Source organism: Panthera tigris, chromosome X (assembly GCF_018350195.1).
Source record: "Panthera tigris isolate Pti1 chromosome X, P.tigris_Pti1_mat1.1, whole genome shotgun sequence".
NCBI lineage: Eukaryota > Metazoa > Chordata > Mammalia > Carnivora > Felidae > Panthera > Panthera tigris.
Genome location: NC_056677.1, coordinates 15,747,922 through 15,763,688, shown reverse-complemented (window position 1 = coordinate 15,763,688; position 15,767 = coordinate 15,747,922). Strand labels below are relative to the sequence as shown.

Here is a 15,767-nt window from a genome sequence, read left to right as displayed (position 1 = left end):
ACTAATGTAGCCCTGTGTCAGCTGGAATTAAAATAAAAGCTTAAAAGAATATGAAATGAAATAAATGGTAGTCATTTGACATCAAAACGGTAATTTTTGGAATAAAAGTTTTCATAGGTGATCAGGTCCTATGATAGCCAGCTAAACTTTTTAGATTTTCAACTTATCCATTCAACTTTTGCTTGATGACATTTTTGAAATGTTGTTTTCACTTAAGGTATCATTAGAGTTCTTTGTTAGGGTGAAGGTAGAAAAACATATGCAAAAACATCTGTAGCATGGTGATATCGAAAGGCTGCCCTTCCTCCCTCCCCATGATGTATACACTGTGCGCTGCAAGAAAACCTGCTGTGCCCTTGCCTTTCTACCAAGGAATTTCATTCTTTCTGCTGTGACCTGTGAACCTGGTCAGGTCACTTGCACTCGGCACAACTTTACTGAGGTGTGTGGAGTGCAGGGTGGCGGCTGCAGACCCAGGATCTGCTTTCCGGGACTCGGGACTCGGGACTCCGTCGGGCTTTGGCCGGGAGCAGTAGTGCCCCACGATCCTAGAAGAGTGAGTCTCGGTTTATTAGCTCCGAGACCCTGGGAAGTCGTTTAATCCCTCTAGGTATCTATTTGTTTCCTCGTATGAAGCATGGGAATAGCAACAACAGCAGTGTACCTCTTTGCTAGCGTTCTTGCGAGGATGCGTGAGATCATGAGTATAGGGCAGATCAGAGTCGTGTTTGATGCATATTCATCGGTCAACAAATGCTAACTATGAACATTAAGTATTGAGCTACTCTGAGAGACTGGAAAAGTACAGAGGTATGGTGTTTGTCGGTTGGGTGCTGGGGGCAGGGGGAGCTGAGATGGAGGTAGGAGTGTAGGAGGTTTATTTGTGGAGGGGAGATAACACCCTTGGGAGATGAAGGGGTGGGGAGAGGGGCAGGGGGAGCCTCAGGCTGCGGTCCCAGCCAGCCTGACAAGGAGCTTGTGAGCACACACTGCTGGGCAGAGGTCTGCCCAGTGTGGGCCGGCCTCACCCCCCCCCCCCCCCCCCCCGTTCCTGGCAGTGCCTGGAGAGGGCTGTCCAGGAAGAGTGTCACCCAGGCGGGAACACAAGCTAGGGCAGAGCCTGAAGCCACCGGTTCTGTCCTGAAGGGACAGGTGGGCAGCACACCTCCAAGGCTGCCCAGGAGACATTTTGTTTCCCTTTAGTTTCTTAGCTCACAAGGGGATTTGAAATTCTGTATTCCCTCCCGCTCCCCCGCTCCCCCCCCCCACCCTGCCCGCCCCCAGCTCAGGGGCAAATCTTACCATCTGTCTGCTACCGAGGAGGATTAGACAAGAGATCTTGAGGGGAGTTCAGGGAGAGTGAAGGTAAAAATGTGAGTGTCTCCAGTGTGTGGTCATCACAGGCATGAACACAAAAGCCACACACACATACACGTTTAGCTATTTGTGGAATGAGGTGCTTGAGGTCAGCCCATTTTAGCTCTTTGCTGCCTGTTTTTCTTGTCACGAGGGAAAGAGCATTTCATTTGTTGTCATACTTCCTCTGGGACCACCAGGTCTTTTTCAAGAAAACCAACAAAGTCCATACCCTGTGTCTGGGAGTCTGGGTGGAAAACAGTGGCCTTGCCTCATTTGTAAGTGGAGGGGCTGTCCACGGCTGTCCACGGCTGTCCACGGCCTGCCCTGGCTTTCTTGAGGCTGGTGGTCCCAGCTGGAGGCCTCGAAGGAGGGGCCACGGGAACTGGGCTCTCCTCGAAGGCCTGGGGCAGCCATGGAGGGGGGATGCTCGGGCCCTGCTCACTTCCGGGGCCGTGTGGGGACCCCCCGGCTGCACTGTCCTCTCACACGGAAGCTTTCTCTTCTGAGGAAGCAGCACAGCTCCTCGGCAGGGATGTCATTTTCCTGGCTGTAAAACGAGGCCATGGTCGAGATGGGAGATATAGCTCGTAGCAGTAGAGCAGGCCCAGCTGAAAACCAAAAAGGGACTGTTTTTGCACATTGTGGGAGAAAAAATAGATTAAAATTGCCTTTGAAATATTTACTATAGATGCATATTTTAGTCATGATTATAATAAACCACAATTGGCATTGACTTAAGTGTTAAAACGCGAATATCTTCTTAGGAAGGCTGTGTGTGTTTCGACAGTATCTCATCGTCTGCAATGTGACGACAGATACCCAAGCCCTCGGTCACGCGGGGCTTGCTTTCTGACCACATACGGCTCACGGTAAAGAAACGACATCCAAATCAATAGGTTGGCAGATTATGGGCAAAAGGTACATGATAACTGTTTAAACCCACAAGTGTTATGGAGTTAAAACTGCTAAAGTTTAAACTGTAGTCACACCGTAATACTGGGGCCTTCAGGGGCGCAGACGGAAAAGGAATCAGGTTTACTGCTGTCATTCTGTAACTGCTGTGTACCAGCTTGCCTTATATTCATAGTTCAGTCTTTAACTGTTTCTCTCAGCTGCAAAATCATGAGCGTGTGCACAACCTTTTTCTCTTCAAATCTTGAAACCGCAATAATTGCCAACCTATTAAAAAATACATCTGCCATATGAACGTAGTTTCAGCTGTTCTGTGTTAAATGAGTAATTATGACTTTGGGCTCTGGTGGCACATGATACGAACTTGGGTACACATTTGAATATGGAGCATGTCAGGTTTGTGTGGTTTCACATATTGAGAAATCGCTTCTTTGTGCTTATTGATATATATTTTTCTCACGGACCGCTCTGTTATTTGGTTCAAAATATCACATGACGGATGATCTCTCGGTACATATAATCCATGTAATTATAGTGAGAGCTTCTCCTGTCATTGGTGGTTAAAAAATCCACACACTTCACTTTTTTTTTTAGCCTCTGATATTTTTTATTCAATTTTGCTCTTCCTTTTATTTAAAAACTTGAGTTTGAATGGTTTCCATTAACAGATATTTTAAGATGACAGTCAGGTCTAAGGTGCTGCCAACTTAAAGCTGAACGCAGTCCCCGGCCCTCCAGCTGGATATGAAATCTAATTTCAGGCCTGGTGCAGTGCAGGGAGGTAGCTGATTTGTAAACAGCCCTCGAAACAACATAGCAGCAGTTGACAAGTGGCGGTTCTGAGGCGGGGGAAGTGTGCTATTTAGCTGTCTGACTGGTCACCCCGATTGCATTTCCACCTGGGGTTGCGTCTCCCAGAGCCACACGTGATAATTAAAGCTACAGGTTCATCATTGGTGGGGCCATCCCATTTCATTACCGTTACAAACTTAGGCTTGTCTTCATTTGTTGTAACGAAAGCCAAATGCAGATCCATCCCCTTTACTAAAAACTGTATTCTTTCTTCCTTTTAATTGAAATGTACATGTGAATATTAGAGCATACAGATAATCCAAAGTCACTCTCTTTGCTAATGAAACTCACTGTAGGGCCAGTGTTGGCCTGGGGCATGCATCTACCATTCTCAGACCACGTGCTCACGCAAGTTCCTCTCAGCCCTGTAACCCATCGCTGTGTCTGTGGTGATGGCAGATACCAGTAAGTTATCCAGGTCTGCCCATTTTTTTTCCCCAGAGGGGTTAGAATGGTCTTAAGTACAGAGAAGGAACATGTTAAATATTCATCTGGTTTAATTGAATTTAATGTACCATCCTTAAGATTAATCTGAAGTTTTGGAGTCATTAATGGTTCCTTTGTTTTGTAGCATGGAATTTATTTGCCATTATTTAAGATAGTGAATTATTTAAGTAAGAAGGTGCTGCCGAATGACCTGTGGTCTGCCGGTGCGTGCATCAATGACCTCACGCTTCCATGAATGTTAATAATAATGGTTGGATATCAGTTTAAAGGACAGTGAATCGATTAACGTGTAATACTGTCATATACTTGGATTTATAAACCCGCACAAACAAATTGTTCTCTTTGAGGACATTAATTCTTCTACTTGAGTTTCTTCTTTCACTGCTTCAACACTGAAAATCCGTGGTGTACTGGGGTGATTTATTATTTTTTTTTTTCCAGAACAGTTTTGGAAGTGTTGCCACAAACACTGTTGTTGTTTTTTTTTTTTTAATTCAGGTGATCTCTGTAAATTATTGAACAAGAATCAAGTGCTGTGTACGCATCTCAGTCTATTTATATTATAGAACCATTTTCCACCATGGCCACCCACATGTTGATTTTGTATTTTGAAATGTTACTGAACTAGTAAAATATAGAAGAGCATGAAAATATAAACATCTCCCTATCCACCACCTATTTTATCAAATGTTCCCGTTTTGTCATACTTCTGATGCTTTGAAAAAAATCAATAAATGGACTTCTAGTTTCAGCTCAGAGATGTAGAGAGCTGCAGAGATGTGTCTCCCACGCTTACGAGGAAAAATCTGGACAGATTGGAAATTGACAAGAGAACCGACTCTGCAGAGCAAATAGCCATTTAAAAATCTGGAGAGAAGAAGCACTTTCCGAGACCTGAGGCCTGAGCATTTACTTCCCAGAGGCAGAAGCCACCAGACACTATGGAAGTAGGTAGAAAGATCAAGCTAAAAATTTGACAAACTGCTGGAGGTTGAGTGCAGACTAGCTTGAGAGTGTGAAGCTCCTGGGGGCAGCAGAGGAGCCGGAAGGTGGCCTATTGTTTTGCAGGCTTTTCCTCCAGGAATCCCACCTTGCTCTCGCAGGGAAGACTGGGGACAAACTGAAGAAAACTCAGGGAGCGGGTTGCAGGTGCTGGCTTGGGACCACTGAGAGACCCACTCAGACTTTTCTCCTTTAAGGAACAAAAGGCTTAGTCTGCAGGGGAAGGATGGGGAGTGAGAGCACCAGTGAAATACCATTGCAGCTGGGGGAAAGGAATTCCATCCAGGCCAGCCCCCCACCTCACCTCACAAAAGTCTTAATCTTCAGGGAGAAGGGCCACAAGGCTGTAGACTGAGAACGCTGGGGGATGCCCACTGCAGCTGGGGGAAGGGAGAGGGGGAGCTCTATTCTTGGAGGAGAGGCAGAAGCGTTTGTGAAGGCTAATACCAGACACAGGTCTGCAGTGCACTCCCAAGATGGGGGCTTAGAATATTCGCAACCCCTCCACCCCACCCCCACAGCACACTAACAAGCCTCCGGGAATAACAACAGTGGATTGTAGCAGGGAGAACTGCAGGAGACAGGCTCTTTCTGGGCAGCAGCACAAAGGGAAGCCCCAGAGCCAAGAGGGGGGACAAAAAAGATCACTAGAGGAATTTGAAGTTTCTCATGTCTGTAGGAACCACCGACCTCAACATGGCCCAACTTCTGGCTAGCTTAACATAAATCCCCACACTGAGGTCTCATTTGCCTCAGTGTCCACTGCCCTATACAAAATGTCTGGCTTTCGGTCCCAAATCACAAGACATGCCAAAAGGCAAGAAAAAGCATTCTGAAGAGACAAAACAGTCATCAGAACCTAACACAGATACGACACAGCTGCTGAACTATCAAACAATATACCCATACATTACCTGCCTCAGTCCACTGAGTGTCCTTTATGTGCCATGGGCCATTTTAGGAATGGACTTAACAAGGTCTGTACTCTTAGAGAGGGTACATTCTAACAGAGGAGAGAGAGCATAACTGCAGACAAGCAAAAAAAAATAATTACAGAGAGTGAAATATGCAACAAAGAAATATAGGAGGGGAAAAGGATAGAGTGACTGACTGGTGGAGCGTGTAGGCTGTTTCACCTAGAGTCATCAGAAAAGGCCTCTTGGGGGAGGTGAAATTGCAGCTCACGCCTAAATGAGTAGAAAGCTCCTGCCATTACTAAGTGCCATTTAAGTAGAGAACAGCAAGTGCAAAGGCCCTGAGGCATGGACAAGCTTGGAGCCCCTCAGTATATTAACGCTCTGGAAGGTAACAGTGTTATGGGAATGTTGCTGGTGAGAGCAACCCCTGCAGCTGTGTCACTGTCAGGGCTAACCTAGGGAGGAATTAGTGGGTGGGTTCTCTCCTGTTCACATTCTTCTTCTCTTTAAACACATATAGAAATTACTCTTCTTTCCCCTCATTTTGGGGGCAAGGAGAGTCTATAATAACCTTTCTTGTAACCACTTCAGGACCTGGCACAGAGTGAAAAGGAACATGAATTTGCTGTTGTGAGTCAAGGCCTCGTTATTTATCCAGTAAAAGTGTATTATTTACTCCTCTTCGCAATTGTAGAGAATGTGCATTAACTCCACTAATCCTTACCCCCATCCCCCACCCCAGGGAGTGATTATTCCTATGTCACAGATGGAAAAACTGAGGCCCAGAGATGAAGACTGCAGATCTGTTAAAGGTCAACCTTGGCGTTGGAACGCCAGTAGCCTGTGTGTGATGGACCGGAAAGATGTGTAAGACCTGAAAGGATGGGTATTCTTCAAAAATAGAGACAGTGATGAAGGCAGACTGGATACAGTTGCTTCATTCTTATGCTAAGTCAGTTGATGTTAAAGCATTGACTGGCGAAACTGCGTAGGGAAATGGATTCAATAAATACGTGGCGAACCATCTATATCATTTGGTCATTTGTTATGAGCCCTTCAAAACAGATGAAAATGGGCAAATAGTTAAACCTCCCAATTCCCTCTGCTGTCTACTACATATGTAACTATATAATAATAATAATAATAATAATAATACCACGAAGGCAATATTGTCTGGCACTCGTCTACTGAGAACATTCTGGAAATCAACATTTGTGATCTCAGTAACCGTTACATAACTGGTATCAGTCTACTGTTATGTACAAAGACGGCAACTCTCACCTGCTCAAATGCTTTTTGTTTTTTTCTATAATAATGCTTATTGTTTGAGAATAAATAAGTCATAATAAAACTAAACCTTAACAAGTACATGATTGGAGAGAGAGAACTTTGCGCTGGATGAAGAGGGTGACGATATCGTTTGGTTTCTGGTTTTTGCCATTAGAGGAAAGGAAAGAACTTTCCCACGAGCACCTCTCTTGACACATGAAAAGGTTGCTGGTGTTCAGTAATGAAACAGTCGTTAAAGGAAATGTAATTAGGGTGGAGTTTTCTCTGACCAGTTGTAATAATTGAGCACCCACTGTGTGCATAGTTCTATTATCTGTACCATTCATGTGGTATGACATGCTGGATGAGAAAAACAGCAAACTTTTGTACAGCACTTCCCATGGACCAGAGACGTTAAGTAACTGTTAGCCCAGAGGAGCACAGCTAATCAGTGCCAGACCTGGATTTGAGCCTATGGGGCCATTTAACTCCAGAGTTCAAGTGCTCTTTCACTCCTGATTATACTAGGGTACAGGATATCTGGGTGGCCTTGGCTACATTAAAACAGCAACAACAAAGCAAACCGTGATTAGCATGAGGGGCACCCATATCTATCAGGTTCTGAGAACTTGCTGGGAATCTTCGCTGAGCTGGGTGTTAGGCTCTGTGAGATTTTTTTTTTTTTTTTGATATGCAGCCACAGAGATTTTTTTTTTTTAACATGCAGCCACGTTCAATTGGAACCACCACTTCCTGTGAATGCCTTATGATGTTACTTGAAGAAGGGAAATAAGCATATACATTTTTAAAAAGTTTCTTGAAGTATATTGATTTTTAAGACTGGATGCAATTAGTAGTTCTCATTAGTTCCAAGAATTATTTATCCTGGAATGTTTTGGTTCCATGTAAAGCACTTTAATATCGGAGACTGCAGGTTCTGCTGCTTTGATAGTCCGCGAGTCGAATGTGGCCGGTAGCTTTAAGCATGCGCAGTAATGCAAGTGTCAATGCTGCCAGCACAAATGGAAAAATGCATTGCTTTAATTGAAAAAACAGGCCATGTATAGTCTTTGACTCTCTTGACATTTAATCTGACTACTCATAGTTTCTGGGAGGGTGGGGAGGGAGCGAGCGGGATTTGGCCCTGTTGTTCATCAGGAAGATCCTGAAAAATTTTGGAATGTGAATTCTGACGCTGACCTCCCACTGCTTCTCCTTCTTGTGAAGGTGAAACAAAACACAACCTAGGAGATTCTGAAGCCCAGGCTCCTCAAACTTTAACATTGCCCGGGAGTCCCAGGCTGAGGGTGGGGTGTATGTGGGCAGATCTTGTTAAAATGCAGATTCGGATTCAGGGGGTCTGGGCTGGGGGCTGGTGGGTGTAGGGAGACTGAGATTGTGGTCTAACAAGCTCCCGGGGGACGGTACTTTTAGTAGCAAGGATGTAGCCAGCCCTTTTCGCCTCAGCCCTCCGTGTCAAGGCTGTGCTGCTCTTCTGAATCACCTGAGGGAGTTTGGACAACATAGATTCCCAGCCCACCCCAAATGGAATGAATGGGAGTCCCCAGGGCTGATGTTACGAAGATATGGCGGGGGGGGGGGGGGGGGGGGGGGGGGGAGGGGGGGAGGGGGGTGGTTAGCTAATGAAGTGGTTTGATAATAAATCTGTCAGCTTTGTCTTTTTTTGGCCGGGGTGGGGGGGGGTGGGTAATGACAGCTTTGAAAACTTTACTGTAGGAATCAGATTGACAAACTCTGTGACATCCTAAGAGCTTCCTGTTTGACCTAAACTACAGGAGAAATCTTGACAGCCACTCCCCTTGGAAGGGAATTGCCCAGTTCTTTATGATTGTGTCCAGACTGGCTGAAATCAGAGAGTGTGGAGAAGAGAGAGGGCTTAATGGTTAGTTTGCTGACCTGCTCAGCATTAGATAATGTCTGTGGAGGTTCCCAGAGTGTGTCCAGGGGAGCTAGGGCCCAAATATGGAAAAGAGGAGCCATGATTATGAGGTAGGAGTTGAAATTACCATCGCAACGATTTAAAGTGTTATTTCAGCACTTTCCTCTGCTCCTGGGTTTGGGGTTTCATTGCTTGTGGTGTTTGGAGAGCTGGGCCGGACAAGCTAGGAAGAGGGCTGGGTGATGTCTTTGTTGTAATGAAGCACCAATTCCACAGTGGGGTTCTGTGGGTCACCCCTTTCCGGTATGACTTTTTCTTTTTTTTGATAACTGAAAACACTCCAGCAACTGAATTTAAAAAAAAAAAATTTTTTTAACATTCATTTTTGAGAGTGTGAGAGAGAGAGACAGAGCATGAGCGGAGGAGGGGCAGAGAGAGAGGGAGACACAGAATCCGAAACAGGCTCCAGGCTCCGAGCTGTCAGCATAGGGCCCGACGCGGGGTTTGAACTCACGGACTGTGAGATCATGACCTGAGCTGAAGTCGGACGCTTAACCGACTGAGCCACCCAGGCGCCCCCAGCAACTGGATTTTTAACATTTCTTAAATCTTAGTAATCCTTTCCCCTGAGATCATGTAGGAAGATAAGACACAGGTGGAGATGATCATCCAGTGTTCCTCAGTCTATTGTGTCCCTTTTTAAAAGTCCCTTTCTTCAAAACCAAGTGTTTCCCATTCTTGTTGCATTTGTAATATTCTTTACACCAGCTCCTTACCTTGTCTAAAGGTTAAAAAAATAATAAGGGAAACGCCATGATGAGAAAAAAAAAAAGTTGAGCGTGGGAGAACTAGAGACAGATTCCAAGGGACCTGGCTCTCACCCACACCTGGCTTCCTACAGTGACTTCAGGCCTGGCAAGGGACACAGGCACCCGCACCGTGTAAATGGAACCCTGAAAGAAACCCCATAGCGCTGACCACACTGAGCGCTTTGCTTTTGTCTGCTCAAACCCTCTCTGTTGCAAAAGGCAAGGCTCTAGGGCATAGCCTGGTGGGCGAGACAGACCCAGAAGCACTTTTGTAACCCTCTCTGGTGTGCACTTAGTATGCCAAAGGAGCCCAAAGGGAGGGGAAGCTTAGAGGCTGGGGCAGGGGAGGAAGGGATAGATCAGGTGAAGAGGATGGTGAGAGTGACCGAGGATGTATGAACCGAGGCCTGCAGGGGAAGCGGTTTGATAAATATCTGGAAGAAAGCCTTGCCAGTGAGTAAAATGGGAAGTAGAGGCGGGGGTTGGGGTGGAGTGAAGTTGGGACGTGAGAGGCACTGTGCACCTCTGTAAGGAATTTGGACCCTAGAGGTGATCAGGAAGCATCAAAGGAGCCATTTTAAGCAGAGGCATGTTGCCGTCAGATGTGGATGGAGGCAGAGTTTAACAGGTGACTTCTGAATGAGCATCTGCTCCCATGTAGCTTATTTCAAAAATAGCTTCATTGAGATCTAACTTGCATACTGTACAGTTCATCCACTTGTGCCTTGTTCAGTGGCTTTCAGCATATTTAGGGTTGTGTAATTATCACCATGATCTAATTTTTGAACATGTCCTTCCCGCCCCAAAGAGACCTTGTGCCCCTGTGCTGTTACTCCCCACTTCCAAGCCCAGCCCTCGGCAGTCAACCACTCTTCTTTGTAATTTCTCCTTTTTCTTTAGCGTTGAAGGGAATGTCTTCTGTGAGTGTATTATTAACTTTAAGGGGTCTCTTTGCCAGATTACAGACTCTTGCTCTTGGCTTCCTAGGTATTGCTCAGCCTGTTCCTATCAGCAGTGATATCTGTTATCTCACATAATTTTCAGGCTACAGGTCGGATGGGCCCCAAGGGTAGTGTGTTCACCTGCTCACGGGGACATCGGAGACCTGTGTTCTTCCTGTCGCTCCTCCATGGGTCGTGCTGCCAGTAGCTTCACCCAAGGGCTGGTTTCTTCATGGTTGTCAGGCAGACGTAGGATGGCCTCCACTGGCTGTGGGGCCCTCTGCTTCCTTGTTCAGGGCGGGCATGTAGGAGGAGTCCTTTCCTGCAGTCTGATTGGGTGAACTTAGCTCCTGTTGCCCATCCGGAACCAATGATTGGCTTAGAGTTAATTAGTCTGCCCTCTGGAGCTGGGGAGTGGGCTTGATGGGGGATGGGTGGGTACCTGTGGCCAATAGTTGGCTCTGCGAGGGGAGGAGGAAGGGAGCCGCCTCAGCTGGTTAGTACCGTGTTTGAAGCTGCCCCTAGCTTTATGTCTGTGAAAAGCGTCCTCAATTCAGATCTCACCACTTCGGGAGGTCGTGCAGATTTGGTCAGGCGGTGCACTGGAGTTGACCTTTGGACAGTGTCATAGTGTGGGCGATAGTGGGAATGGTGGTAACATTAACTTATGTGGGAAATAAATGATTTAAGCCTCATTAGAAAAACCTGTTTGCTTTAGGATAGCAATGTTTAAATACATGACTAGTAGTAAATAGTAGGGAAATCATTCTTATCTGGTTATTAGGTTAGCCCCTTGGAATCTCTCCTTGGGGGAAAAAATGAAATCCTGTCCTGAATGTGTCAGTATTTGAGTTACTCTGTGAACTTGAAATTAACAAAAATTGACTTTGTTTCAAGTATAATTCACGCTTCACTAAGCCCAGTAGACATTCTGCCAGTTACTTGCACTTTATTAAATTTTGCTTTAGATGTAATAAAAAAAATTTAAGGTAGGCCTCTGCTTTGCAAGTAACTTATTTGATTATGAGCTGTATTTTCAAGTCTGTTTTGGAGTGAGGTTTGCCCTCACGTAAGTAATGAGCGTTTGCTGGCGCAGCTCTTTAATGGTGAGAACGGATGTTGAAGAAAGCAAACACCATATGCCCTTTGTTTCCCGTGCATGTCCCCTCCTGGAGGCTGGGTGGAGTGTTTCAGCTGTCTCGAATAATCTCCATTTTGCTGTTACTGCAGACTTTGCGGCTCTCCCACTCTCTTCTCTCCGATGTTACAACTTCTTCCTCTTCCTCCTCCTCAGTCATAAAGGTTCCATGCTCTGAAGCGCCAGAGATTGGGTTAATTTTGAAAAATGAGTTTCCCTTGATTTGTGACAGAAATTAGTGCAGAGAATTAAAAAAAGAAAAAAAAAACCACCACCCAGCGTGAATGTGTAGTGGGAGGGGCAGGCGGGTTGGGTACGGGACAGGATGCTTAGAATAATTCTGCTGCCAAGTGAATCAGAGAGACTCGCAGTTCTCGGCGAGCACAGAGCATACTCCTGCCCAGAGTTCAGACGCAGTCAGCCCGAAATCACCACTTGATGCTCCACAGAATGGAGCTTTCTGCAGCCAAAGCCCCGGGTGCTGCAGACGCGTCTGAGACTGTAAGTAGGACGTACATCTGGTTTGATTGCTATTATGCCTGCATCTTTTGGAGCCTGGTGCCCCGCTACTTCTTAGGCCGGGAGGGAGGCATGATGGAGAATTTGGTCCCAGCTCAGTCCTTCCAGAGAGATGGTGAGCAACACTGTTTTCCCGCTCAGATCTGGGTCACAGTTTTCTTGTTTGTGGCAGAAGGGAATGTCTTTCTTGGGGCGCTCCTGTGACAGAAGTGGCTTTTGGCTGATCCCCTTTAGTAGTGTCATCTACAAAGATTTTGGACGACCCTGCCCTCTGGTGTGAGGGCTCTTCCCTTCTCTGGACTGTGATCGAAGAGTTTTGTCCAGGGGACACCCCAGCCAGCCAAGCCTCCCCGCGCCCCTGCCCCGCAGACATCCCTTTCATCAGGAAAGTTTCCCTACCAAGGGCGGGGAGCAGGTAACGTTTCTGAGGCAGCTGGCAGGTTTGCAAGCCTGGGATAAAGCCAGGTGTGGAATGCAGCTTCCCTGCGGTGGGAAGGAGAGAAGAGTGAGATCGAAGGCTGGACGGAAAGTCAGCTTGAGATCTGTTCAGAGCACAGTTTGTTGCTAGATGCCAGTCGAGGTGGCAGGCAAAGCTCAGATCCTCCCTCTGCTAACTGGAGCTTTGGGCTGCCAGCAGATACTCTTCCCATCTGCAAAGCGCTATCACCGCACTTCACGGCGTCGCGGGGTGGTTGGAAGTAATGGATGTGAAAGTAGCCAGCGCTTGGTGGGCACTTGCTAAGTGGTGTGTTTTTGCCCTTCGTACCCCTTCTCCTTCCTTAGTGGGATATTGTACCATCTGTGCGAGCAGTGTGCTGGGCTGTGGGGCGTGCCACCCGTGTTGCTCTCCTGGCTTCTTTCGGGGCAGCCTTCGTGGCCTCCCACATTCTCTTGCTTGGTGTCATAAATTTGATCTTGGCGTCAGCCTTGCTCAAGACCAGAGCCCTAGAGGTTGCCCTTTTAGCCTGGTCCAGGGGACCCCCTAGAACAAGGAGGTCTCGGGGAGAAGGTGTGAGTGTGTCATGCTGTGTCTCAGAGATCCATTTGAGTTCAGGATCATGGGGACGGGGGACCCAAGTCAGGAGGCCGTGTGATGAATCCTGGGGGGACAGCGATAATTCAGCAGAGCCATTTCCCGTTCAGCTTTGAGTTTCCAAGTTATGAATACCTATATTCAGCTGGTACAAGGGAGAAGAAACAGAAAACTCAAATCTCGAAGAAAGCTGCTTAGCAGTTCGTCTGATTTCTGATTCAGGAGTAGGCGTAGGACACTGTCATGGTGACACTCCATCTGGTTATTTCAGTGAACCTGTTCATGGATTTAGGCAAGCTGCGAGCACATCAGTCCGTTCCCAATTGCCTTCCACCCTTATGTGCGTGTGTTGGGGACTTTCTTTTTGTTTTTTGTTTAAAGTTTCTTTATTTCTGAGAGAGAGAGAGAGAGAGAGAGAGAGAGAGAAAGAGAGAGAATGAGCGGGGGAGGAGCAGATAGAGGGAGACACAGAATCCAAAGCAGGTTCCAGGCTCCGAGCTGTCGGCACAGAGCCTGACATGGGGCTCGAACTCACAAATTGCGAGATCATGACCTCAGCTGAAGTCGGACACTTAACCGACTGAGCCACCCAGGTGCCCCTGTTTTGGGGACTTTCTAGAGCCTGTCTTGTTAAATTAGCTTTACCATGTGCTTTATATTTGCTAACTGTGAGTTAATTGCTAATAAGAGTGTTTTCTTGTCAGTCACAAGTTCTCCCACCCCTTACTGTACTTGAATTCCTTGTATTTCGTCTCCTATTTAGGCTAAAATTGTTCGCCTCTAGCTGGCAAGCCTCCTCAACAACTGTCCACGAGCTCTAAGGCAGGGCTAACTTTTATCAGTGTTTTTGGAGACATTGTATCATCTGTACACTTTGTTTCATGGGCGAAGATAAAAGAGTACTTCTTATCTTAACCAGCATCAAAATCCTGTATCACAGTGTTCCAGCCTTCAGTAGCTCTCTGTGGGTCTTCATTGAAATCCACTTTCTTCCCCATGCCCTGCTGTGCCTTGTGTAGCCTGGCACACGCCTCCCTCTCCAGCTTCATTGCCATCACCCTCACACTTGGCCACTACCTTCCACCACACCAGTGCCCTGGCTGCCCCAGCCCCCGCCGGGGCCTCTCCTGCCGCTGGGCCCAGGCTTGCTCATCTTTTAGATGTTACTTGGAGAAGGCCCTGTGCCATCTTACCTTTTGAAAAATTTTTTAATGTTTATTTATTTTTGAGAGACAGAGACAGGAGTGGGAGAGGGCAGAGAGAGAGGGAGACACAGAATCCAAAGCAGGGTCCAGGCTCTGAGCTGTCAGCACAGAGCCTGACGTGGGGCTTGACTCACAGACTGTGAGATCATGACCTGAGGTGAAGCCGGACGCTTAACCGACTGAGCCATCTAGCCAACCCCATCTTATCTTTTAAAAAAAATGTTTATTTATTTATTTTGAGAGAGAGAGACAGAGTGGGGGAGGGGCAAAGAGAGAGGGAGAGACAGAATCCCAAGCAGGCTCTGTGCTGTCAGCACAGAGCCCAACGTGGGGCTCAATCTCATGAACACTGAGATCATGACCTGAGCCAAAATCAAGAGTTGGACACTTAACCAACTGAGCCACCCAGGCACCCCCCCAACCCTGGGCCATCTTATCTTAAGGGACTTCCTCCATCTTAAGTTTCCTTTCTCCCTTCCTGACACATCACCATATCTATTTCTTGCAGAGCACTTGTATCACAGGCTATAAATCCCTGGTTGATTTACAAGTCATTGATTTACTTGGCACTTGATGTGTCCCCCACTGGAATGTTGGCCCCCATGCTGGCAGAGGCCTTGTCTTTGTTATTCCACTGTATCCCGAAGCCCCTAATTCAGTTCTCAACACAATTATGTGCTCATGTTCAACAACTGTTTCTTAAATGAATAGAGGTTTTAGATGATTAATATCGTGCGTGACTGCTGAGTAGTTTGTGCCCGCAAGCTGATAAAGATGGTCCCATCTTATCTGTGCCGGACCTCCACCCCCCCCCCGCCCCCGCCCCCTGCCCCTCTGCCTCCATCACTGCTCTGGCACTTTGGGAGCACTCCAGACCTCGAGGCCCCATTACCCTCTCCTGGCAAGCCGGTGGCTGCTATCTGGAGTCACCCTCTGTTTTAAGCATCATTTTTGTTCTCAAAATGAAAACCACCTGTCTTCAAAGTGATTTGCTTAAAACAAATACTTATTTCTTTACGGAGGCCTTCCTCCCCTTCTGCCTTTCCCCACCTCCTGCCAAGAATAATGGGAAAACCCTCCTATCTTGGAAAGTGGTTTTCCCTCTGGTCAGAATCCAAAGCTGGATGGTTTATCACCCAGTGTGCTGACCGATAGCTTCTCCCTGCCCTGTTGCTCTCAAATGTTCACACTTTTGTTCTCCCGAGGGGCTCAAAGGGGTCATGTCATGGAGGCTCAACCTTTGTCCCACCCCCTTTGCACATTTCCTTTAAACATCCTTCCTACAGGTAAAGAGCCCAGGCCAGGGCACCACAGAAATGGTTGCAGGGGGTGGGGGCAGTGTCTAATTAGTGTCCTGTGGTTGGCTGTTTGCCAGCCTATTGACACCTTATACCAAGTCCAGGGAGAAGATGACATTGCCTGCATTTTAGAGATGGTGCAGTGAGGCTCACAGAGGTTAGGTAG

The 15,767-nt window shown here is 47.0% G+C and overlaps 1 protein-coding gene across 4 annotated transcripts in view; it reads left to right on the top strand.

Moving 5' to 3' along the window:
- Window positions 1-15,767, top strand: part of SH3KBP1 (SH3 domain containing kinase binding protein 1) — a 328,527-nt gene that overhangs the window by 74,608 nt on the left and 238,152 nt on the right. The window contains exon 1 of one of the 4 annotated variants that reach the window (XM_042974823.1): window positions 9,255-12,047. The exons of the other annotated variants lie outside the window; for them this stretch is intronic. Coding sequence (XP_042830757.1) covers window positions 11,985-12,047 — 63 coding nt within the window. The 5' untranslated portion in view covers window positions 9,255-11,984. Of the gene's footprint in view, window positions 1-9,254; window positions 12,048-15,767 lie in introns of those variants that run through there. 4 annotated transcript variants of the gene reach the window in all.